The 26,645-nt window shown below is 35.8% G+C and overlaps 3 protein-coding genes and 1 pseudogene across 3 annotated transcripts in view; 1 reads left to right on the top strand and 3 right to left on the bottom strand.

Moving 5' to 3' along the window:
- Positions 1 to 2,329: 2,329 nt before the first annotated feature.
- LOC133783434 (G-type lectin S-receptor-like serine/threonine-protein kinase SD1-1) lies at positions 2,330 to 3,975 on the bottom strand. The gene is made up of 5 exons (XM_062223058.1): positions 3,844 to 3,975; positions 3,509 to 3,719; positions 3,143 to 3,380; positions 2,887 to 3,037; positions 2,330 to 2,790 (listed from the first exon to the last, which is right to left on the bottom strand). Exons 1-5 carry the CDS (start codon positions 3,967 to 3,969, stop codon positions 2,497 to 2,499), a joined length of 1,020 nt encoding a protein of 339 aa, XP_062079042.1. The 5' UTR covers positions 3,970 to 3,975; the 3' UTR covers positions 2,330 to 2,496.
- A 1,007-nt stretch (positions 3,976 to 4,982) lies between these two features.
- Positions 4,983 to 6,451, bottom strand: LOC133786133 (G-type lectin S-receptor-like serine/threonine-protein kinase At4g27290; the record flags this gene model as incomplete). Its single annotated transcript, XM_062225346.1, has 1 exon — positions 4,983 to 6,451. A coding segment is annotated over exon 1 (735 nt), but the record flags the coding sequence as incomplete, so codon positions are not given.
- Positions 6,452 to 7,345: 894 nt separating this feature from the next.
- On the bottom strand, positions 7,346 to 13,402 carry LOC133783437 (wall-associated receptor kinase-like 9; annotated as a pseudogene).
- A 3,383-nt stretch (positions 13,403 to 16,785) lies between these two features.
- Positions 16,786 to 26,645, top strand: part of LOC133786132 (subtilisin-like protease SBT5.3) — a 14,118-nt gene continuing 4,258 nt past the window's right edge. Inside the window, exon 1 of the mRNA XM_062225345.1 lies at positions 16,786 to 16,945. Coding sequence (XP_062081329.1) covers positions 16,786 to 16,945 — 160 coding nt within the window. The remainder of the gene's footprint in view (positions 16,946 to 26,645) is intronic.

Here is a 26,645-nt window from a genome sequence, read left to right as displayed (position 1 = left end):
AGTCTACTTTTGGAATGGTGTTTACTCTTGGGGGCGGAGTTGTGATATGGAGAAGCGTAAAGTAGTCTGCAATCTCAGATTCCACTATGGAGGCTGAGTACATAGCCGCGTCTGAAGCAGCTAAGGAAATAGTGTGGCTAAAGAAGTTCTATTCAGATCTTGGTGTTATTCCAGAAATGGATAAACCGCTTGTGTTGTTTTGTGACAATACAGGAGCGATAGCCAACTCGAAAGAACCTCGAAGTCACAAGAGGAGTAAGCATATAGAAAGGAAGTATCACATTATTCGAGAATATGTGGCCAGGGGAGATGTGAAGGTTATGAAGATTGCAAATGAAGACAATCTTGCGGATCCGTTTCCAAAGACACTACCTAAAGCTACATTTGATAAGCATATCAAGGAGATGGGATTAGTATAATTAAGGCATTAGTTTCAATTAGTGCAAGTGGGAGTTTGTTGGGGTTTTATGCCTTAATTGAAACCCAAATTCTTTGTAATCTCATTTTATTATCAATAAAAGAATAGAAATCATTTTTTGACTTGGTCAATCACTTTGTTCACATGTTTTATTTTCATGATTATTTGTTTAATATAAACTTCTATTAAATCCCGAGCATATAGCTAATCTTATTTATAGTGACGTAATCACAGTGGAATATAAATATGATTATATGTTCAAAATAAGTTAGTCCTAAGATTAGTCAGTGCACAGGATTTACATTGACTTGCCAATCTACGATATGATCTACTTACACATTACAGTGTTATGTTCTTTCCAGAACATTAGCAAAGTAGATTAGATCGGATGTATTTGTTACATCGGACTGGACCGATATTGACAGTTGATAAGATAAGTAAACATACCGTTATTATCTATTCTAGTCATATCATATAGTTGACCATAGGTCAATTCAATCTCAATTCTGAGTGGTTAGTATTCTAACTGATTGTATTATTTGAGTTCTTTGACTTGTTCATTTCCAGCTTACCCTACGAACTAGCCCATACTTACATCTTGGAAACTCGGTAGTAGAATTGAGTGGGAGTGTTAATCATAGATATGAACATCTATAGCTTCTGATAAAGAAGTGAAACGATGGTTTCCTTTTAGTTTGGTTCAAGGTGTTAAATGATAGAGATCTCATTTCAGTAATGAAATTAGTTTACTGAAATATCATTTACAAGGAACTAAGTGTTATAAGGATAACATACAATGAGGGGTAAAACGGTATTTTAGTCTTATCTTATTGTAGACCGTCTATAGAGGATTGAGTGACAATTATGGTTGTAACAATGGATAATTAATAGCATATCTATATTTGTTATAGAGCGTTCTATGAATTCAAGAGTGCAATTCCGAGTCTATAATGGAGTCACGAGGAATTAATAAGTTAGTAAATTTATTTGTTAGATTTATGATAACTTATTGGAGCTTGATTTCATAGGCCCATGGCCCCCATTGTACGTTGGATAAAATTATCTAGATAGTCTCAATTAATTGATTTAATTATCAAAGTTGACTAGGTCAATTTTGGATAGTTTCACAGAGTTGTGTATTTTTTAGAAGAAAAGAGAAATCATGGCAGATTTATTAATTAAGATAAATTGGTATCTAAATTAATAAATAAGTTTAAATCAAGGTTCAAATTATAAATAATTAATTTGATAAAGGATTTAAATAATGATTTAATTAATTAAATCATAGAAAATAATACAGGTTTTGATTTTAAGTCCAATGGGCTTATAATCAAATGAGAAATTTCACGGGCCTAAACCCCATGATAATTTCGACCTAGGGATTTAAAATAACTATTATTTTATTGATTTTTTAATTAAATTAAATGGTCTAATTGAGTCTATAAAAGGAGTGCTTAGAGAGAAGTCAAAACATACGTTTGATAAGTCACAAGTCAGATTTTCTGATAGTTTTAGATTCTCTCTAAACACAAGCTAAAACACAAGTCATTTTCTAAGCCTCTTTGTTATTTTGTCTTCTTCTCTGTATCTATCTCGTGTGTTGAGAATTGCCCACACTAGTCTAAGTGATTCTAAGGATACATTGGAATTGTGGAGAAAATAGAAGATCGGTTCAGTTTCTTGATAATAGTACTCCGCGACAGAGAGGATGCAAGAGTTAGAGAAACTGAAGGAATGACTCTTTCATTCCGCTGCGTATACTGTAAGTATTCTTGTCTTTGTTTTTCTTTGAATTCAATTTTACAAACATGTTTTAGGCTATCTCGTATTAATTTGTTTAATATTAGATATACATGAAAATAAATAAAGATCATATATAAGTTTTCCCAACACAAAATAAAACAAATGAAATTCAATCACAATTAACTCTAAACATTCAAATAATTAAATTAAAATTCCTAACACTTAACAATTACCAAATAAAGTAGTTAATAAAAAAAAAAAAAAAAAAATGATGCACTACAGTGTCACGCAGGAAAAACATGTCCATTGCTGTCATGTGACAATTACATTACATATCATCGAGGCTCTAGTACTGACATGGTCACATTGTTTGTTGTGGATGATTGAGAATGGCCACCTTGTGGTGACTCTGTCTCGAAGAAATAGCCTGGTTTTTTAGCCTGAAGCATAGAACTGTCACTGCCCAACATCGTAACAATAGATGGCATGCTTGGTCTATCCATAGGATTTCGCTGCACACATAAGAGACCAACATGGATACATCGCAAGACTTGACATAAATTTTTTAAACCACTTAAGCACTCATCAAGCAATTCAATTGCCCTGCCTTCCTCCATCAATTTCCATGCCTAGATTATTCAAAACCAAACACTCATCATCAGAGAACACGCAAGCATCAAACATCTTCATATAATGTTATGAATAAATAGTGTTTCAATACTTACATGTCCTGTGAGTGCAAGGGTATCGATTTCAGGGTGAAAGACTCTATTTCTCTTTCCACTTACAATCTCTAACACCATTATACCAAAACTGAAGATGTCAGATTTGATTGAAAACAAACCATGGAAAGCATATTCTGGGGCCATATATCCACTGCATTCATAATAATAACATTATTAAAAATAATAACGACACTCGTTGATCATATACAAAAAGTATTGCATACATAAATATATAAAGCATGGCAAGAATACTCACTAAGTTCCAACGACTCTGTTTGTTTTTTCTTCTATTTGATCTCCTCCAAAAATTTTAGCCAGACCAAAATCTGAAATTTTGGGATTCAACTCACTATCCAGCAAAACATTACTAGCTTTAAGATCTCTATGAATTATTCTTAGTCTAGAATCTTGATGAAGATACAACAGACCCCGAGCAATACCACATATAATTTCAAAGCGCTTAGGCCACTCTAATAATTTAGCTTGTTTTGGATCTGAAATATACCAAGTCAATCAACATAATTAAACCAAAAAATGCAGTTTGGAACTTCTAAAAATTATTCTAGGTTGTATATAAATTATGACAATTATTATTTTGTTCGAATAAAAAGATTCTAATTACCAAAGATGAAGAAGTCAAGGCTTTTGTTGGACATGTATTCGTAGAGTAACAACCTCTCTTGTTCTTGAATACAACAACCAAAAAGCTTCACAAGATTTCGATGTTGGAGTTTTGCAATTAGTACTACTTCATTTTTAAATTCGTTGACTCCTTGTCCTGAATTCATTGAAAGTCTCTTCACAGCAATTTCTTGCCCGTCTCCAAGCTTACCCTATAAACATAGTTAAAAAAAGAAACTTGCAAAACTTGTTTTATTCTTTATTAAATAAATTTAAATGTTTTTTTTCTCTCTATATTTGCATATTTCAATCAACCAGCACACTTGAGAAACTTACTTTGTTAACAGGTCCGAAGCCACCTTCTCCAAGCTTATTGATGTCTGAAAAGTTACTAGTGGCCGTAGATATTGTGGAAAGATCGAAAATGGGGAGTTCCAATTCTTCTTCTTTGCTTCCACCCATCTGATTTTTTCTGAAATAGATAATTATACGTAGTAGACTTAAAAGGGTTAACAAAATGATCAACTTCATATCATCACATTATATATGTATTTATATATATACATGTCTAGTTAAATCACTGATACATATATAAGATTAAAATTACCTTTGCACGGCCTCCAACGAATAAAATAGCAAGCTAAAAGAATGCCAGAAAGTGCCACACCAACACTTGCAAAGATGAGTGCTTTCACTTCATGGTCACCCCTTGCTTTTGATAGCAATTAGTTTGACATGGAAAAGAAAAATGAAAATTTAAGTCAGATCTCTGGTCAACACAGCTGAAATAACATTATAAAACAGAGCAAATGTTATGAAAAAACTTACAAAGCTCAGAGGCCAGCATTCGAATATAGACATCCTGCCCAGTGTCACGGGCCGGCTATTTGGGGATTCCAACTAGACGGAACGTGCGGCACTTGCAGACTCTTCAAGCTAGCAAGTCAGCCTACAACACACACCTACAGGCAAACAAACTCAGCGGTTAGCCACATACACATCTCGGACATGCAACGGGCAATAACGAAGTATGAGCAAGCACAAAGCAAGTCATTCCTAGGAACGTCCACACAACACAAAGCACACAACAAGGCAAGTGGCACACAAAGGCCCAACGAAGGTAACAAAAAAGTAACACATAAGCAACAAGGAAGTACACAGGGGCAAGTATGGATAAATGTTATTTCATTAATATATAGCCTTGATAGGGCAAGGGAGTACACAGCTTTGGCCCCTATCTGCTGATGGCCATGGTGCTTCCCTAAGTCACCAGGTCACCTCCCCCTAAGGAGCCTTCTAGGGAAATAAAGTCTTCCCAGGAACATATATGATTTTTGTCTGGGAGACATATGCAATATTACAAAACTGCCACTACCCTATCCCATGAGGTTGCTTGGTGCAAGACTTGACTAATGATCAAGCACCAAGGCATGCTCATTACAAAATGGCCCCGTGTGGGTGTGCCAAAGGGGCAGCACGCCACACCCAGCACCTGGAATTTCTCTGATATCAACTAAATCACCAAACCAAATGACACAACCACTGCCTCCTTCTCTGATATCTGTGTTTGAATAAGCCACACAAGAACAGTTGCTCAAGCATTTGGCCCTGCAATTCTTCAGATTCATACTTGCATTTACCCAAGTGTTGGTAGTATCCGGCACTTTCAAATTTGCAAACTTAATGAACCCATCTTTTTCTTTGTTCTGACACATCAATGGAGTTTTTCTCTCACACCCTTGAGCCCAAATAAGTGAATTCCAATTCACCTGAGATTTGGGCTTAAACCCTTTAAGACATTGGCAGACTGGGTTAGAGCTTACAACACACTTGCCATTGACTCCACATAGCCCATAGCTATCACAGTAGTCTATGGGAGCTGAAGAGTAAAGACTCCAAGAGTTCTCTGCTTCGGTCCATTCATATCGTTCGCGGGCACTGGTTGTAGGATTGACGATTATTCTGCTGATGATAGATTTAACCTTGATAAAGTACCTGAAAAAAGCTTCATTATCGTCGTGTACAAATTCCAAGTCACAAATCGGGTTTGGTCTCAAATGAAGTGTGCCACTAAAACGAAGGTCGTTCCACGGGCCATGACGATAGTAAATCCTTTTGCCCCTTCGAATAGATAATTCAGGGTAAGCATGAGGCTCCATCCCACAAGTCAAATCGATAGGACAAGGGTCATCTGCACTGCACTCTTCCATGCTGTCATAAGCCAAGTATGCCCTGTTCTTATGTTGAACCCTGTTTTCATACCAGGTAACATTGTATTAGAAGGATAATCAAAGCTTTGCCATAAATATGTTTCTGAGTTTCTGTTTTTCTCATCTATGATCACCAGGTTTCCAGAATCCAAAAGCATAAGAATTGGCTTTTGGCCTTGATTTCTTTCTAGACTCGTTGGTGTCGTCGATGACCAAACGATTGTCTTCTTCTGTCCGAACAGAACAAGATTTGTGCTACTGCTGTTGAAATGCAACGAACCCGACATGTCGTATATTGGATTGCAACGGTTGGCAACCCAAACAACAGTTTGAACAGAGATGTTTTTGAACCAAATTCCCAAGTAACAATATTTGGAATTTCCTGGACTGAAGAAACCAAGCTCAAACCTTCCTTCTTGGGAGACCAAGGTTCTGCCATCAGAGATAGACTCCACTTGTCTTAAGCTATCAACTGCAAAAATTGGTGTACAAAGGAAAAGCAGCAATACTAACACAAATGGAAACTCGCCCATTGATGCTTGCTTCATACAAATACGAAATAATGTTTGAATCTTTTATTAATCTTGTAAAGATTTTGAAAGGTACTCATACATCCCACTCACGTATATACATCGTATATATATATATTGTACCCTTCATACAGGAAGAATCTTGACTAGATTTTTCCTTCCTGGCTTTTGGTGATCAGTGAAGACAACGATGCACCACCAAATTTTGTGAAAACCATGACTTTCGGACTCCACGCCCCGAGTCCCTCGAACAACAACTGGTGTTCTTCATTACTATTATTAGGGCTGAGCATAAAATCCAAAAAACCGAAAAAATCGTGTACACTGACCTACCGAACACCGAAAAAACCAAAACCGTTTAAACCGAAAACTGAAAAAACCGCCGACGGTGCAAACCGCCACTGTTCGGTCGGGTTGGAAATTTTGGGTGAACCGACCAAAAACCGAAACCGACCGAACACAATAAAATAATAGTATAATATTATATAATTATTAATTATTAAAATTTTTAATAAAAAAAAAACTTAAGGCACTTGTAAATGTAATTATGTTCTATATATTTATATTTTAAAAACATACAAAAATGGATTCTAACAATCCAAAATTTTTAATTTTTTAACTAAAACTTTCAAAAAAAAAATAAAAATAAATAAATAAATAATCAATTCGGTTTGGTCGGTTTAACCGACCAAACCGCGGTCCAAAACGGTCGGTTTTTTTTTAAACTGGTTTGGTTCGGTCAGTTTTCGGATTGCACCAATCCGAACCGAAAACCGAATTCTAGATTTCTTTTGGTGAAAAAACCACTCAAACCGACCGATGCTCACTCCTAACTATTATGTGCCTACTCATCATCTCATAGGACCATGTGTGCGACCATGTTTAGTTTATATAATCATGACCGATCAAACCAAACTATTAAAAATTAAAGGAAATATACATTGTCATTATGAAATATGTCACCAAACATCTTCCTTCCTTTGACCTTGTTGTAGATATTGCTTAGATATTTATGGAGATAATACTCATTAGATAGTTGGCAATAAAAATTCGCATAAAAAGAACTAATTAGAAAAATAAAAATGCCAAAACCATACAAAAACACGAGTACTACTATATTACATAATATAGTAAAAGTACCAAGCGTTGAATGCTTATACAAAGAGATGGAACCAAAATTAACAATATTAACCAATAAAGTATTCCACTGTATAATTGATCTCTCAAATTTGAAATAAAAAGAAAATAAAGTGAAGAGTACTACAAAAGGGATATTACTATTTGTTCACACTTCCAACAATGGTAACTCTTGATGCAACGAGGAGCTAGTAGCATTCCTATCAAAAGTTGACGATGTGGAAGCATTCCAAGAGTAGTCTATAACTTCAGGTGGTGCATATGCTAGCTCTTCATCATAATCATAATTATGTTGTTGACTACCCTTAGAATCTTTATTATCAATGCCTTGAATCCTCCTCTCTAGCTCCTTTGCTACTTCTTTCATGGTAGGTCGATTCCTTCCACTCAAATGCAAGCATCTCTTTGCAAGATCAGCAACAATTAAGATCTCTTCTTTTGGCGCATCTTTGAGAACTTGATCATCAAGAATGTCGAACACACTACTATTACTCTTTTCCTCCATCGTCATCATGAAATATGTTGCCAAACTTCTTCCTTCCTCCTCTGACCTTGTTGCAGATATAGCTTTTTGTCCGGTCAAGAGTTCGACAAGAACTACTCCAAAACTATAAACATCACTCTTATCTGTGAATTGGCTAGACTGAAAGTATTCTGGATCTAGATAGCCAAATGTGCCATAAACTAAAGTGGTCAGGTGAGTTTGCTCTAAGGAGATAGTTCTTGATGTACCAAAGTCTGCAACTTTAGCTCTCAATTTTTCATCAAGGAGTATGTTCGTAGACTTGATATCTCGATGATAAATTGGAAAAGAAGCTGCTGAGTGTAAGTATGAAAGAGCTCCTGCAACTTCAGTGGCAATTTGTAATCTCATGTTCCATGTGAAAGGAAACTCTGCATTTTTGTCATGAATATACTCAGAAAGTGTTCCGTTTGGGATGAATTCATAAACTAGAATTGGAACATCTGTCTCCAGACAACATCCCAATAGCCTGACAACATTTCTATGATTGATTTGTGTAAGAATGACAACCTCGTTGATGAATTCAGAGAGTTTGGCTTCATCAATTATTTTAGATTTCTTTATAGCAACAATCTTTCCATCTTCCAACATTCCTTTGTACACAGTGCCTTGGCCTCCTTGCCCAAGAACTCTGTCTATATTGAAATTATCAGTTGCCTTCTCTAACTCTTTTGATTCGAACAGCTTCGTTTGCTCGACATTGTTTTCACTCGAGTGTATTTGCTGTTCCAACAAAAGGCCGCCATTTCGTTTAAAAAATGCTTTCTTGCGTTTAATTTCTTTTCTTTTCTTTATGAATTTGTATAGTCTCCATGTACAAAAAAGTAGAACTAATAATCCAAGAGGACTCCCCACACCTGTTTAACATGTATGAATAAATAAACATAATCATTCATTTATGGAAATTTGGAATTTTTAAAAACTTATTCTTAATTAGTTTGTAATTTTAAATAAGCATAAATTAAACTCAGATTTTAATATTATTATTTCTCTTGCTCTAAACTTTAATTTTTTTATATAAGTTTTATAATATATAAATTGAAATTTTGTCAAACATTTGATCTTTTTGAACAAGGATTGTTAAAATTTTGTTTTTTTCACTAATTTTGGTAAAAATATTATTTAGGAATATTTGCGGCAAAACTATCCAAAGTTTGAGGATTGTACGTGGCATAGATCCAATCTTTTTTTTAGGAGGAAAAATACCCAAAGTTAGTATAATAGTAATTTCGCCACTCTCTACATATTGATCTCCGTTAGGTGGTGACTAAACAATTTTTTGTATTTTTCACCGCTAAAAAAAAGATTGAGTCTATGACATGTACAAACCTCAAACTTTAGGTAATTTTGGTGCAAACATTCTTATTATTTATTATGACAAAATAGCCTCAATTTATTTAATTAAAATTTGCGATAAATATAGAATGTATTTATAAACTTTTATTAAAAATATGATTGATTAAAATATATGGATATTAGCAGTAAAAATACATAATTTCTCAATATGGTATAGTTAAATTCCTAAGATTTTTTTCTTTTGCATAAAAAATACATCGTACTACGCTTTTTTGGTAATCGTAGGTACCTAGTAGTTAAGATGTGATTATTTCTTTTGGAAATGTGGCATAATTTCTTAAGAATTGATAAATTTAAAAGATATTTTCACTTCTAGTTTTATTCAAATATTAATAAAAAAAATATAATATAATGAAGTTGTTTTACTCACAAAATTTGTTGCGAGTAAAAGTATAAGATTTTTTTTTTAAAATGAGAGTAGGTGGATAGATGAGTTCTAATAGTAGAATAGTTATCTCAATTACATTATTTTATTATTTAATTTGTATATATGCGTGAAATTTTTAAATTTTGTTCCATTATATATTTCCAATATATATTATTATTGATTTTTATTTTTGGTGGAATGAATTCCTAGATGCACTACTATTATGAATTTTTACTATGTTTTACGTTAGTTAACCAGTAAAAAATATTATTTTATGAATCACACATACACACAAAGAAAATTATAAATATAAATATATATATGTATATATATATATATATGAATTTGATACAAAGACATACCTATAAAGATAGCCTTGCGTTTATAACTACAGTGATAGTGCCCGAAAGTGTTCACGCAAGTGGAGCCTCCAGGACATAACCCTTCAATCTTAATGCATTCATTAATATCTGAGAATTAAATAACACATAATTTTTTTAGTTAATATAAAATTTATTATTTATTTATTCTCATTAATATAGACTATAAAAAAAGATTACTGTAACTAATAATAAGTCCCGACTAATTAAAAAGTGCGGATATTATTGGTTTTATTTGTTAATTTTAACATAATATATCTTTAAAACAAACAAAAAAATAAATATTTATGCATATTATAAAATATATCATTATTATTATAAATATTTTGTTTTAATTTTTCATTTAATATATTTATGTTATTCTTTTATATATAAATATATATAATATTGATTATTTATTTAAAATTTATATGAAAATAATACAAATCAAATATATATATATATATAATTGATAAATTCTACAAATAAAACTAACGACCGACGTGCAGATTTGTATCTAGCTAGTATATATATATATATCAATATTTATATATATGTATAGTAAATGAAAGCTTAATATTTATATACAATTATAATTAATATTTGTGGGAGAGGTTTACCTTGACTACACCCACCCACCAGATAGGGATTCCCTCGAAGTCCAGTACTGCACCAACAATCACTTATTCGATCCAAAGAGGATTTTAATAAATTACCATAGTCCTCCGTCGAAGTTCGACAATCGAAGTTGCTAGTTTTGTTTGGTATAAAAGGTGTTTTAAATACATCGAAATACGTACTGTTAAGGGACCAACTTAGTCGGACGGGAACATAATCCAGATCACGAAATGTTTTATATTTATACATTTCATCATAATCTATCAAGAATGCATATTTGCATTGGCTATGATTTGCAGGAGTACCAGAAGAATCATTATCCATGGAGATTTCCAAGTTGTTGCCCACAACATCCGAAGGGAAGACGACGGAAGTAGTACAACATTCAACGCCATCGCAATTACTAAAATCAATAATATTATGATTACTTGATTTAGTTGTTGTACTATTGGATGAGCATCCATTCTCGAAGAGCATGTTGCCTGACTTTGTTACGAACTTGGCCAGGGCACCACAACTTACTGCAATGAATACATTGCCACGCGAATAGTAAAACGGGGTTCCTGTTAAATTTGCTGATTTTTGCCTTGTCTTGTCTCCGCAATCGAAGAAACTAATGGGGTTTCTCACCACAATCCATTGGGGATCGTAATCATAGCTATAATAATAACGAGAACGAGGATCATTATTAATCAGGAATTAATGAAATATTAAGTACCTGTAGCTGAGTGTGTTTGAGAACAGGCGTGGAAGAGTTGTGGCAGGAGATTTCGAATCGTTCGTCAAGAAAACATTCGGATGGTCCAATTCCGAAAGGGTATGGAATATCTACATCTCCACACTTGGCTTGGCAATAATCTTGTTTTGCAATGGGTGAAGCTAGTGCGGACATTATTGTCATTAATAATGATCCAATCATAATAACATTAACATTAACAATCAGCAGACTCATCATGAGTGCCTCTTTCTTCTTTATTGATCACTTATTTGTTATCTGGTATCACATTTAATCAAAAAAACACACATGTATAGTACTTCAATGGTGAATTAAACTTCAGTTTGAATATATAAATAATAAAAAATACTATAAATTGATAAGCAAATATCTAATTAATTAAGATACCATTTTAGCAATAAGTCAAACTAAAAGATATAAGGTTAATTAAACAACTATTTGGTATATTGTGTTTTATCAAAATACACACTTAGTACCCCATGTTATTGATAATATTGTTTATCTAGTATCCTATAATTTGAAATTTTACATATTTGGTATTTTAAACAAATTTGATTAATGAAATTTTATCAGTGCGAACAAACTGCCATTAATTATATGGGGTTCAAATTCAAATTTAATTACTTAATTACATATAACTTAGAGCAATTTATTAGTCATATTGATAAAATTTTATTGATCGCATTTGAGTCTAGGTACAGATATGTACAATTTTAAATTATAAGGTACCGAATGAGTATTACCCAAAATATTAAGTACCAAATCTGCATTTTGATAATACACAATATATCAAATATGTATTTACCCGAGATATATTTATATATAATATCTATAATGCATGAAGTAATTACTAAATTCCCTCGTATATATATTTTATAACTCGCAAATATATAATTTAAAACTTGAATTCGAGTACTCATATAAAAAGAGTAAAAAATAATTTATGGACATCATCAAGGAAAGTATGATAGAGTGCTAATATCAGAGGATACTTCTATAGTATGTTCCAAGAAAGAGACATATTGATACACTTTTCGTGCGTCCAGTTATAATCTTAATTTTTTTATATAACAATATACAATATATTTATTTACTATTTCACATATGGATCAAATTTTTAATGATAGTGTACAAATTTTTTATAAATTTTGAATAATTCACCGTCCCTTATACAAATAAAGGTAACCTTCAATGACAACTTTATAGTCACAATATATATTTTGTGTGACTAAATATTACTTTTAGTAACAACAAAACATTACTTGTAACGAAAAGGTCATACATAATCACAAGTTGTCACTAATGTAGTTTTAGTCACAACCTATTATTTTTTAGTGATAAAATTTGTTGTGACTAAAAATACATTTAGTGACAACAAATTGTGATTTTTTTTACAAATACTTGTAGCCACAGACTTCTTAGTGATGACATTGGTAAGGTGATTTTTCTTTAGTCACAAAATTTATTATGACTAAAACTAAGATTTTTTGTACAAAATTTATTAGGATTTCTTTAGTCAACAAGAAAAATGTAATGGTATGCCCCTTTTGGGGATGTATTATAGAATTACACTACATAATAATGGAATTTTTTTGGTGCAAGCAACTTGTTTCAAACATAAAAGAAAAAGCATGTATGTATGCAACAAACTATTTAAATTTTGATTTCGACACTCTAAAAAATCTCAAACTTTTTGAAAATTTATGAGAATAACACTAAAAATTATTAATTCTGTTATATGTACAAGTTACTTTGCCTTGTAGCTCAAAATAATAAATTATATCTAGAAATGCATTGAATGATTCTGTGTAGAAATTTAAAATAAATACTCTACTTTCTCATAAGTATAAAATAAACTATACATTGAGAAGAAAGTAGATAAATAAGAAATTAAAAAACATCAAAAATAAATATAGAGGGATAAAATTATTTCCAAGAAACAGCAAGATATAGTATGAGTCTATGTGTTACTTACCAAAAGAGATCGAGCGTTTTTTATATTTCCCAGAGAGATCGACAAGGAAAGTGTTAATTATTTTTTCATCAATGAGAAACTAGGAAGGTATATTTGTGTGAGTATATGTGTGTTTTAGTGAGAATATATATAATATTTCAAAGATACATGAAATTAATTTAGGGAAAAAAGAAAAAGAAAAAAAAAAGACTTGTAGCAAATATAGAAGAATCGAGGAAATATCCACAGTTGAAAAGTCTTAGCTGAACCAAGAATGAAGACTCGAGGAAACAAAAAGTCTTAATTTGCATAGACCCTACCTTTTTAATTTTCTGTGTTTGGTCCATTTATTAGAAGATACTAGCCATCATCGACTAGTACTTGATGTGGTCCAGTAGTCAAGTCATCAATCAATATTTATGTTCATAAATTATATGAAAAGACATATTTTAGCTTGATGAATGAAGTCATTTATATGGATCAATCAGAATGCTTTAAAATAGTTGGAAAAGAATGAAAAATTTGCAAGTTGAATAGGTCCATTTATAGACTTAAGCAAGCTTCTCGTTCTTGGAATCTTAGGTTTGATGAGATAATCAAAACCTATGGCCTTGAACAAAATATTGATGAGCCTTGTGTTTACTAATTAAGGGAAAATCAAATAGTAGTATTTCTGGTTCTTCATGTAAATGATATCTTACTCATTGGAAACAATGTTAAGAAATTATCATATGTGAAGAATTGGCTGAGCACTCAATTCTAAATGAAGGATTTGAGTGAAGCGAGTTATGTTCTAGGTATCCAGATCATTAGGGATAGAAAGAACAAACTCTCAGCTCTATCTCAAGCAACTTACATTGATAAAGTGCTTGAACGTTTCTCAATGACAAATTCCAAGAAAGGACGTCTACCATCCCGTCGTGGAATTCATCTTTTAGAAAAAAAACAGTCTCCCTAGACTCCTGAAGATGAAGATGCAATGAGAAAAGTTCTTTACGCATCTGCAGTTGGAAGTCTGATGTATGCTATGTTGTGTACTAGACCAGATACCTGCTATGCAGTGGGAGTAGTGAGTATGTATCAGTTAAACTCATGACCGAAACATTGAATAACAGTTAAACATATCTTGAAACATTTAAGACAGACTAGGGATTATATGTTAGTCTACAAGGGTGGTGTTTTGAACCTTGTAGGCTTGTAATGACCCAACTATTTCTAAGACCTTAGACCATTAGATCTACTATACATAGCTACTATTTTGGGAAAGATACATAAGAAATAATATAACTTTATTAAATCTCGAAATATTGTATCAAATACATAATAATAGAAAATATGGCATGGGTACCCATTGTTTAAAACATAAAACATAATTTTAAACTAAAGAAAATTGTTTACAAAACTAAATGCGGAAAAACATGATTTAAAAGACTAAAAATAAATAACTTCATCCTCAATCGACACGCAGTCCACACATTCCATCCACCCTCAACACACAAGCCAAGCAACCAAGAATCCTTCCGCCTTCCATATTCATTTTCCTGCATCACACTAAAAATAAAGGAATGAGCCTAATGCCCAGCAAAGAAAAACTACTAACACCATAAACATACACATAAAATCATATCATAACATATGCTATAAACATATCATAACATATACTAAAAACATATTATAACATATACTATAAACATATTATAACATATTCCATATAAGACTATACTAATAATGGTCATTATGACATGTAATAAATCATCTACATCCACTGTCTAATATTTGAGGTATGTTAGATCACATATAATGTATGATAACATATCTACGTCCCCTGTCTTAAGGTAGGGTAAATCATATGTAGTGTATGATAACACATCTACGTCCCCTATCTAATATTTGAGGTAGGGTAAATCATAACATAACATATTAAAACATAAACTTATCATAACATATTATACATAACATAACATATCATTCAAACATACAAGATCTAGCATATTTTCCTTACCAAAACCGGGATGCGAGAACAAATGCGGGGCTTGGAATACTCCTAAAACCAGCAATAGAATAGTGAGTATTTCTTAAAAGAAAGAGATGAAAAGACTAGAACTAAACCACCCAGAGAAATATTACCGAAAAGACACCTTAAGTTCAAAGACCTTAAAAATCTAACCACAAAATCATAACAAAAGTTAGATCCTGAATGAAAACTAAAGAAACTAAGGAATCAAACAGGATTGAACTTAAGAATATGGGTACCTTTGTTGACCTTATAGATGGCCTAACTTCAATACTGAAATACTCTAATCCTTACTTCCCAAGTGTTTGGTAAAGCTTAAGAATAGTAAAGCTTTTTCTTTCCCAACCCAAGTGTATCTGTTTAACGCCCAAAATGTGACTACACTAAGCGGTAGTTGTAGTATGATCGGGCAGTCGATCCACAAGGAGGTAACCTAAAATCAAAAGGTTAGTAGAAAATAACACAAAAAGTTAGTAACAAGAAGTAAATAAAATTGTAAATGGAAAGAGGTTTGAGATTTTGGTATTGTATTTTTGATAAAGTGATGAAATGAGATAAGTGAAATAAATGTAAGATGTAATCAAGAGTTTGAGAAAATGAAAGGTTTCAAGATTCATCCATATGCTTGTTTAGTTACTTGGCTACTTGATTTACAAAAATACACAAGTAAATAGTTCACATCCCAACATTTACTTGGAAAATCTAACATTAAAGTCCATAGTTTTTCAAACAAAAGTTCATTTGAGTTATAAAGTTCTTTACTTTAAAAGCACAATGTTAATCTTATGAAAAATCTAAAAATGACAAAATACCCAAGGGCAATAATGCAATAGAAGATTAGACATAAAATTATGTATCAATATTACTTTTACTAATTAGAAGCACATAGAAAGAGCATGACTAATTCTATATACTATTAGCATAAGTAAATAAAGATAACAAAATAAAGATAGAGATGAAAGAACATAAATAACTCAAATATATTACATTACGAACATAGTAAATCAAAGTAGCAAATTAACATCACTTGCATATGGAATCATCCCTAACCTTCCTAGGAAGATTAGGCCATTATGCTCATGATTCTCACAAAATTATAAGAAGTAAATATGAGAAGAAAGTGAGTGGAAATTTTGCTATAGTTTCTCTACTCTAAAAATTACATACCAAATGTGAAGAAAGTGTCCCTATTTATAGATGGAGAAAATGACTAAAAAGAAATTAAACAACAAAATGGGGTTTACAAAATAAATCTGAAATATTAATAATAAAATATGATTTTGAAAAATCAAATCTTATTATTAATATTGCCCTAGCTATTTTTGTGTATGGTCAAAATGCTCCTTTTCTAAAATACCACAAAAACATGATCTTTAAAGCTCAAAATAGCAATTTACAAAGCCCAATACCCACAAAACATGGTTGGTGACACAAGAGGGTTTTGACCCATTTTTGGCCAATGAAAACGTGACACATGGGCGGCTGGGTTGAAGAGAAGGCTGATGGGCTGTTGCAATTTGGGCCAAAGGCTGGGATCCTTGGGCGTGAAGATGTTGCTGGAAGGAGTGGGCCTGCATTGGGCTGGCCTTTGTTTGGGCTGTTGGGTAGCTTTGTTGAAGGAAAAAGGAAGCTTGGTGATAACTCTACAAAATAGAGTTATTTTACCATATTTTATATGCTAATTGTTACTTAGTTCTTGAGTTTTTAATTAACTTATTAATTTTTTATGTAATTTTTAATTTATTAGTCTTATTGTAGTTTTCTAGATTTTTATATGTTTTTATAGATATTTTATTATAATATGTTGTAGTTTAATTATTTGAAATTTGTGTTGTTAGATTATAAGTAAAAAAAATGTGATTTTATTGAACTTAATTGCCAAAGTAAATTAAATTTCAATTAGTATTTTCATGGAATCAATATGAGTTATTTTATAAATGAAAATATTTTATTCTAATTTAATATTTACTTATTTTGTAGGATGTACTTTGCAATTTTTTTATGCTTGAAAAAGAAGAGAAAAGGAAATAAAAGTGGCATTTTTGTAGAAAAAGTAAAGAAATTTTGGCATTTGTTCAAAGGCCCATAAGCAGCCCCAGCCCAATGAAGCTCCTCTTGCCATCACTTGCCGCTGCCTCTCCCTCACAGCCATGCTCAATTCTCCAGCCGCCACCTGTCCCAAACTCCTCCACCATTCAGCATCACTTCCATCATATAACCAACCCCTTGGCCAAACGTCCTTCAATATTGCCTAGCTCACGTTCAGCAGGCTCAGCAAAACGGGCCAGCCTAACATCCAAAGCCCATCTCTCTTCAAGCAGCACCAGGCCCACGGAGACATCCACCAGCCACCAGCTGCTGCCATTTCCTCCACTCGGCCCAGCCCACAAGCCCAACGCATGCCAGCCGCCTGCCACCAGCAGCCAAATAGCTGCATTTTCCCATTTTGAGCCTAAAATTGCCTAATTGTACCATTTGTCCCCTATGCTCAAAATGTCAACTTTTTACCCAAAATCATCATCACTCCTACAATTACCCCCTACATACCATATTTATTTTATTTAATTAATCTAATCAATTTAATTAATTTTAAATTGATTATTTTAATAATCTCATTTTGGCTATAAATATGGTATTTCAAGACCATTTGGGGGTGCTTAATTTTTGGTTACCATCTTCCTTTCTCCCATTTTCTCTCTACCATCCTCTCTTCCATTTTGGGTTTTTCAAGAGCATTTTGCAAGTATGTATGTCATTTATTTTGTAATTTCTACTCTAGTTATGTGCTTCTAATCTTTTTCATAAGATTATTAAGATCATGATGAAGCAACTTGTAACTAGGTAATATTTATGTTGTATGTTGATTTCCCTTGTAATGCAACAAGTTTATGGATTTTTCTTCTTCATATATTTCTTTCATCTTAAATATCTTGTATTTTAGATTGTTATAACATATTTACACTTTGTTCTTCATTAGTGCATAAACATAATATTCTTTGTGTAAGATGTGTCATTAAATTGTACACGTCCATGCTTAGAACAAAAATATTATGTTTTGCCTTATAAATAATGTTCGTTGATTTATTTGTTATTTTATTAGATTGATTTACACTAAATGCTTTGAAATTATAATTTTGAAAAGTGAAGAAAAATCCTATCTTTTTAGAAGTAATTTGTGCTTAAAATTATAAATCTATTTAGAAAATGATAGTTTAAATTATTTTAACTATCACTAAAACTTGGGAATCAATATACTAATAAATATTATTAAACTTACATTTTGTGGATTCTAGTATCTTAATAATCTTTTCTTTTAACACTTATTTTCAACTCATTATTGCTTTATTTTTATTCTCTTAAATAGCTTTATTTTTTTCAATCTTTTATTTTATGTTCATAATATTAAAACTCATCAATCTTTGGAGCTAGGTTAGAATTTATTACTTTTGATTTAAAATAGTTTTCTCTTTTCAATTTTAGACAACTCCTTTGGGTTCGACATCCTTGCTTACACGATCACTATTCTATATGAACGATTCGTGCGCTTGCGATTTATAAATTTTTAAACATACCCGTTTTGGGTCCATCACTTGGCTGCTTGTTGCTGGGACACGTGGAGTGAAGCTGCTAGGCCGAAGGAGGGACGTTGGAGCCTGCTGGTACGTTAAGAGGTGCATGGCAGAAGTGGTGCTGGGACGCATGGCGAGCTGTGGCAGTGACACCTGGCGGCTGGGCAAGGAGAAAAGATGAGGTTGGGCCTTCGGTTTGTGTAATGCCCCGAATTCTCTGATGTGTCCAACGGCATGAATAGTAGGCCGGGAGGGCCATACTGGCTTAATTATGTTATTAATTTATTAAATGCATGTATATATTAATAGTGGCTGTTAGGCTAGTGGTTTACCTAACAACCACTCTCCCGCTAGAAAACAGAGCTTGGAGGCTAGTGGCTTACCTAGCAGCCACTCTCCCGCTAGAAAACAGATCTTGGAGGCTAGTGGCTTACCTAACAGCCACTCTCCCGCTAAAATCATGTGTTGTTCATTTGCTTGTTTGAAAGCTTTATGATTCAGTGTGATTATAATGGTAATCATTTGATAATGTTTATGAAAAGTATTATGTTTTCTTGCTGGGCTATGGCTCATGGGTGCTATGTGGTCCAGGTAAAGGGAAAGAAAAGCTCACCTAGCCTTGAGTGGAGAGCTGATGTGGTGTTGTGTACATATGCGGCCGCTTGACCACCACGGCCAAGGAGTTCTCAGAGGAACTAGGGGGTTTACCCTATTTTTGCCGCTTAGGTCGGCGGGATTGTAAATTTGAAACAGTAATGACCATTTTGTACTGAGAACCACTTGTAAATGTTTTGTTTAGCTCTGCAGAGCAGTTTGTAATAAAATCTCCATTTCCTATTTATTGGTTTTATGCCTTAACCTGTTAATTACACTTAGAGCACGTTTTTTACCAAAGGGCTCAGGTAGCGAGTCAAATTTCCGGTCCACCGTTCACCGTAACTGTTCTGGGGTAGCCAGGGCGTTACAACTTGGTATCAGAGCAATGCCAAGGTTAAGGTTCCTGTAGACTGGCTGGGCATGTACACACATCACTGAAGTCAAGCTCGACTCTTGGTTTGGTAACTCTTTACGTAGTTATGTGCATAACTGCCTAAATGTGGTGCAAATGCTTTACATGTATGCATGAGATATTATGAACTGTTATGTGATACATGCTGAGTGCTGAGTGCCATAAACATGTATTTGTTTATGAATATTGAATGACTGTGGAATATGATAACTGACTGGTTATTCTTGGACCGTGAGACGACAAGAGGTTTAGTTATGACTACCTGACTGGCCGTATTAATTATTGTTTCAGTAAGGTATCAGTGATAGAATGAACCCAGAACAGACAGACACTACAGCTGGCCAGAGTGGTCAGGGTCAGAATAATGACAACAGCCAGGGTCAAGAGAATGACCAATCCCAGATTCCACAGCCAGCACCTGCAAACTGACAGCAGTTGTTTAATGATTTGCAGGCTATAGTGTTGAAACAGGGAGAGGAGCTTCGTCTCCTCTGACAGCAACAAGTGCCTGCAATGGTTAATGTATCAGAGGCACCTTCTGTGTCAGTGCCAGTTATTGGGCAGCTGCCTGGGGTTGAAAACAGACTGGAACCTCTTTATGAGCGGTTCAGGAAACAGCAACCTCCTGTTTTTGAAGGCAGCGCTGATCCTATCAAAGCTAAACAATGGATGAGCATGCTTACCACTATTCTTGATTTTATGAAGGAAGTTGGTAGTGAGAGGGTGGTCTGTGCTGCCTATATGTTTCGGGATGATGCCCGGATTTGGTGGGAAGTAGTTGGCCAGACCAAGGATGTCAATCTCCTGAGCTGGGAGGAGTTTCAGACCTTGTTTAATGAGAAGTATTATAATGATGCTATTAGAGCGGCGAAGGCCGATGAATTTATGAGGCTATTTCAGGGAAGCTTATCAGTGACTGAGTATGCCTTAAAGTTTGATCGTTTGGCAAAGTTTGCCAAGGAGCTAGTGCCCACTGACGGGACCAGGAGAGAGAGATTCCTCCAGGGGCTACAGCCCAGGTTAGCCCGTGACGTTCGCATCACCACTGTGGTAGGAGTCATTACTTATGCACAGGTGGTGGAGAAGGCACTCACAGCTGAGAGTGCAGAGATTAAGATCTGGCGTGACAATGCAGCCAGAAAGGATTTCAGGAGGCCAGTTCCTCCATTTGTTGGTTCTGGTAGGGGTGTTGGCCCCAGTGATCAGAAGAGGAAGGTTCCTGATACTTTCCCCGTTCTAGGTCCTGACAAGAGACCTCGTGGTATTACAATAGGTCGTCCTGGGGGCAGTGAAACCTGGAAGACTCTTCCTGGATGCCCTAAGTGCAAGAAGCGCCATTTGGGAGAGTGTAGGGCAAAGGCCTGCTATTTGTGTGGAGTAGTGGGTCACCTTAGGAAAGATTGCCCTCAGATAGGGAAAGAGGAACCCATAAAGGTGGACAGCTCGGCCCCAGCTCGAGTGTTCACGTTGACTCAAGCAGAAGCTGAGGCTTCCCCCCTCAGTCATTACAGGTCAGCTTCTTAGTGCAGGAACCCCTTATCATGTGTTATTTGACTCTGGTGCTACGCATTCCTTTGTTGCTAGTAGCGTTATTGATAGGTTGTGTAGACCTTGTGATTTCTATGCTGTGGGGTTTGGTACTTTGTTACCCACTGGAGAGATAGTGGTTTCTAGAAGATGGGTCAGATCTTTGCCAGTGACAGTAGAGGGCAGAGAGTTGTCAGTGGACTTGACAGAGTTAGTTATGACTGACTTTGATATGATATTGGGTATGGATTGGTTGGCAAAGTATGGGGCAACCATTGACTGCAGAAGGAAGATGGTCACCTTTGAGCCTGAAGGTGAGAATCCTTTTGTGTTTGTTGGTACTGTGCATGGACCCCGCATTCCTATGATCTCTGTGTTGAGGGCCAGGGATCTACTGCAGAGAGGTTGCATATGATTCTTAGCTAGTGTGGTTGACACCACTCAGGTCATGCCAGTAAGACCAGAAGATACTAGACTTGTATGTGAGTTTCTGGATGTGTTTCCAGAAGATTTGCCAGGGTTGCCACCACACAGGGAAATTGAGTTCGTTATAGAACTGGCACCAGGGACGGAGCCAGTGTCTAGAGCACCAGGGACGGAGCCAGTGTCTAGAGCACCATACAGAATGGCCCTAGCTGAATTGAAAGAATTGAAAGTGCAGTTGCAAGAACTGCTAGATATGGGTTTCATTAGACGTAGTTTCTCACCCTGGGGTGCGCCAGTTCTGTTTGTAAAGAAGAAAGATGGTTCTCTGAGAATGTGTATAGATTACAGGGAACTGAATAAGTTGACAATTAAGAATAAGTATCCTTTGCCAAGGATAGATGATCTGTTCGATCAGTTGCAAGGTATGAAGGTATTCTCTAAGATCGACCTTCGTTCTGGTTATCATCAGTTGAGGGTCAAGGAGGGAGACATACCGAAGACTGCTTTTCATACCAGGTATGGGCATTATGAGTTTCTAGTTATGTCGTTTGGATTGACTAATGCCCCTACTGCTTTCATGGATATGATGAACAGAGTGTTTAGGGATTACTTAGACCGGTTTGTGATCATCTTCATCGATGATATTCTGGTGTATTCTCAGACTGAGTTAGAGCATGAGCAGCATTTGAGGTTGGTTCTACAGAGGTTAAGAGAACACAGATTGCTTGCTAAGTTCAATAAGTGTGAGTTCTGGTTGTCTCAGGTATCCTTTCTCGGACACATTGTCAGTAAGGAGGGGATTAAGGTAGATCCAGCAAAGATCGAAGCGGTCAGAGATTGGCCAAGGCCAAAGAATGCTTCTGAGGTTAGAAGTTTCCTTGGATTGGCAGGCTATTACAGGCGGTTCGTGGAAGGGTTCTCAAAGATTGCTAGTGTTTTGACTGAGCTGACACGCAAGAGCCAGAAATTTGTGTGGTCAGATAGATGTGAGAACAGCTTCCAGGAACTGAAGCAGAGATTAATTACAGCTCCGATTCTGAGTCTTCCGACAGATCAGGAGAAGTTTGTGATTTACTGTGATGCTTCTCATCAGGGTTTGGGATGTGTTTTGATGCAATCAGAGAAAGTTATAGCTTATGCTTCTCGTCAGTTGAAGGAGTACGAGAAGAGGTATTCTACTCATGACTTAGAGTTGGCAGCGGTGGTTTTTGCTTTGAAGATATGGAGGCATTATCTCTATGGAGAGAAGTGTGAGATTTATACAGACCACAAGAGCCTGAAGTATTTCTTCACTCAGAAAGACCTTAATATGAGGCAAAGGCGTTGGCTGGAGTTAGTAAAAGACTATGATTGTGAGATTTTGTATCACCCAGGGAAAGCCAACGTGGTAGCTGATGCTTTGAGCCGGAAGGGTCCGAGGCAGATTAATGGTATGAGGCTGATAGCCAGAGAGTTAGCAGATGATATGACCAGAGCTGGTATAGAGTTGCTGGTGGGCCAGTTGGCTAATATTACGCTACAATCTACATTGTTAGGGAGGATCAAAGAGGGTCAGTTGAGTGATCCACAGCTGATTAAGATCAGGGAGGATGTTTTGGCTGGAGCATCCAGGGATTATTCAGTGTCTGAGGTAGGTTTGTTGAGACACAAGGGGCGGATATGTGTTCCGTTAGACATTGCATTGAGACGAGAGATTCTGGATGAATCTCATACTACACCTTACTCTTTGCATCCAGGCACCACGAAGATGTACCAGGATGTGAGATCATTATATTGGTGGCCGAGGATGAAGAGAGATGTAGTAGAGTATGTGGCTAAGTGCTTGACATGTCAGCAGGTCAAGGCTGAGCATCAGAGGCCGGCAAGGTCACTGCAGCCTCTGGATATTCCAGAGTGGAAGTGGGAAAACATCACGATGGATTTTGTGGTGGGCTTACCCAGGACTACTGGTCAGCATGACTCCGTTTGGGTGATAGTAGATCGCTACACCAAGTCAGCTCACTTTCTGCCAGTGAGGACTACTTATACAGTTGATCAGTATGCAGTTCTCTATGTGAGAGAGATCGTGCGGCTCCATGGTGCACCTAAGTCGATCGTGTCAGATCGGGACCCCACTTTTACTTCCAAGTTCTGGGGGAGTTTGCAAAAAGCCATGGGGACAAAGTTGAAGTTCAGTACAGCTTATCATCCTCAGACAGATGGGCAATCTGAGAGGACGATCCAGATTTTGGAAGACATGCTGAGAGCATGTGTGCTGGATTTCGGTGGGTCTTGGAGTAGGTATCTGCCTTTGATAGAATTCTCCTACAACAACAGTTACCAATCTACCATTGGAGTAGCACCTTATGAGATGCTATATGGTAGGAAGTGCAGATCTCCCATCCATTGGGATGAGACAGGGGAAAGGATATACTTAGGTCCTGAGGCAGTTCAGAGGACCAGTGAGGCTATAGAGAAGATTAGAGCTAGAATGCTTGCTTCTCAGAGTAGACAGAAGAGCTATGCAGATCCCAAGCGCAGGAACGTAGAGTTCCAGGTAGGAGACTATGTTTTCCTCAGAGTCTCACCATGGAAAGGGGTGAGAAGGTTTGGGAAGAAAGGCAAGCTGAGTCCTAGATTTGTAGGTCCATTTGAGATCCTGGAGAGGGTTGGTCAGGTGGCTTACAGATTGGCTTTGCCTCCGGCGTTGTCTACCGTGCACAATGTATTTCATGTATCATTTCTTCGGAGGTATGTATGTGATGAGGGCCATATACTGAGTTATGAAGTTCTGGAGCTTGAGCCAGATCTCTCCTTTGAGGAGCAGCCAGTTCAGATACTTGACAGAAAGGACAAGGTCCTCAGGAATAAGACAATACCTTTGGTTAAGGTATTGTGGAGGAACAGCAAGGTCGAGGAGGCGACCTGGGAGCTAGAGTCGGATATGCAGAATCAGTTTCCCGAGCTGTTCAGGTAAATTTCGGGGACGAAATTTTAGTAAGGAGGGTATAGTTGTAATGCCCCGAATTCTCCGATGTGTCTAACGGCATGATTAGTAGGCCGGGAGGACCATACTTGCTTAATTATGTTATTAATTGATTAAATTCATGTATATATTGATTATATTATGATATGATGTGAAATGCATGCATACGAGTCCATATTTACAATTATAGGGGTGTGATGATAATTTGGCCCGTTGAGGGTAATTTGTGTATTTGGGTGCATGATATGATTTGTGAATGAGATTCTATTATTATGGAGATATATTCGAGCTAAACGACATGAGACGGTTATTTTTAGTGGATTAGTGGTTTTACCATAACGGGGTCAATTTTGGGGTAATAGAAATGTTCATTTGGTGATAAATTGGGAATATTTGAGATTAGGGTGGAATTCTGGAGGTTTTGACTATAATGTCCCCGGGGGTGTTTTCGGGACCCCGAGCATTAGGTTTTATTTGAGGTTACTTAAGGTTGAAGTAGCTTATCAGATAGAACATACGATAGAAAACCTCTCGTTCCCCTTCGTTAGTTCATTTTCGCCACCCGGAGCACATTTGACGAAATCTTGAGTTCTAGGAGTCGGAATCGAGTGAGGATCGAGGCATAGCGATCCTAGGAAAGATTAGAAGCTTCTTAACTGAAGCATTCGACGGAAAACAACCCAATAGAAGGTAATCGAAGTTTAAGTTTTGAGTTTTTCCGAGTTTCTAAGCTTTGAATTGATTTTGTGAATTGTTGAGTTTTCGGTTTGTTCGAGCCTTGGGTTTTGAGGGTTTTGATGCATGGGGAAGCTAGGGAACTTTGTTTTGATGATTGGGGAATGTTTAGGTATGTTTTTGGAGGCTTTGAAGTGTTAGAAACGCAGTTGGGAATGGCCCAGGGTTGGGGGCCGCGGCCCTAGTTCGAAGAAGCAGGTGTCAGGAAATTGGCCTTGCTGGGCGCCGCGGCCCAGGCCGCAGCCCTAGCCTCAGAGAACCCTGGGGGCCACGGCCCAAGATGCTAGGGCCGCAGCCCTTGCCCTGTTTTCGCCCCGTTTGCTCGTTTTGACCCCGGGAACCTAGTTTTAGGCCTTGGGAGTGTCCTTACTACTTGGATTAGTTTGGATTGATCTCTTGGAAGCTAGATAATGGTTTGAGAATCCTTGATTATCATGATTATTGATGGTAACCCATATGTGTTGTGATTAGGTAACTGCTAAAGGACTAAAAGCTAAACCGTTCTCAAAGGTCGTTCTTTTGTTCATTCTAGCTCGAAACAAAGGTAAGAAAACTGCACCCAAAGTGTGACATGCATGGATATTTGTGAGGCATGTTGATTGTATAAATATGGACATGGATTGAATACAGAATCGACAAAAGTGTTAGTATCAGCTGTGAAGCTGTGACTTATTTGTCAGGTTCAGCAGTGATACTGGACACAGGTCAGGTAGCGCTGATTTATTTGTCAGAACGGCCTTAGCGTGAATCACGCAAGCCAACAGAGATTAGATCTAATCGAATACTAGCATTGAATGACTCAAGGAGCATTAATTCCTGACCGACCTTGAGGGTCGATGAATGAAAAAGAGCTTGGAGGCTAGTGGTTTACCTAACAGCCAATTTTTCAGTTTTTTCAATCTTTGTTGAACGGCTCAAAAAACCCAAATAACTCCCAAATCTTATTTGTAATCCCATATTAATCCAATTAAACATTGGTAACAGCCATGGGGGTTGGTGGAATTTGAAATTCAAAGGGTGTCTCTAAACTCTATAAATAGGAGTTTATAGCTTACTTGTAAGACACAACATTTCTATCCATTAGAGCACTTGGCTAGAAACAC

This window comes from Humulus lupulus, chromosome 6 (genome assembly GCF_963169125.1).
Source record: "Humulus lupulus chromosome 6, drHumLupu1.1, whole genome shotgun sequence".
NCBI classification, from domain to species: Eukaryota; Viridiplantae; Streptophyta; class Magnoliopsida; order Rosales; family Cannabaceae; genus Humulus; species Humulus lupulus.
The sequence above is the reverse complement of the archived record's forward strand: the minus strand, read 5'-3'. Positions and strand labels throughout refer to the sequence as shown.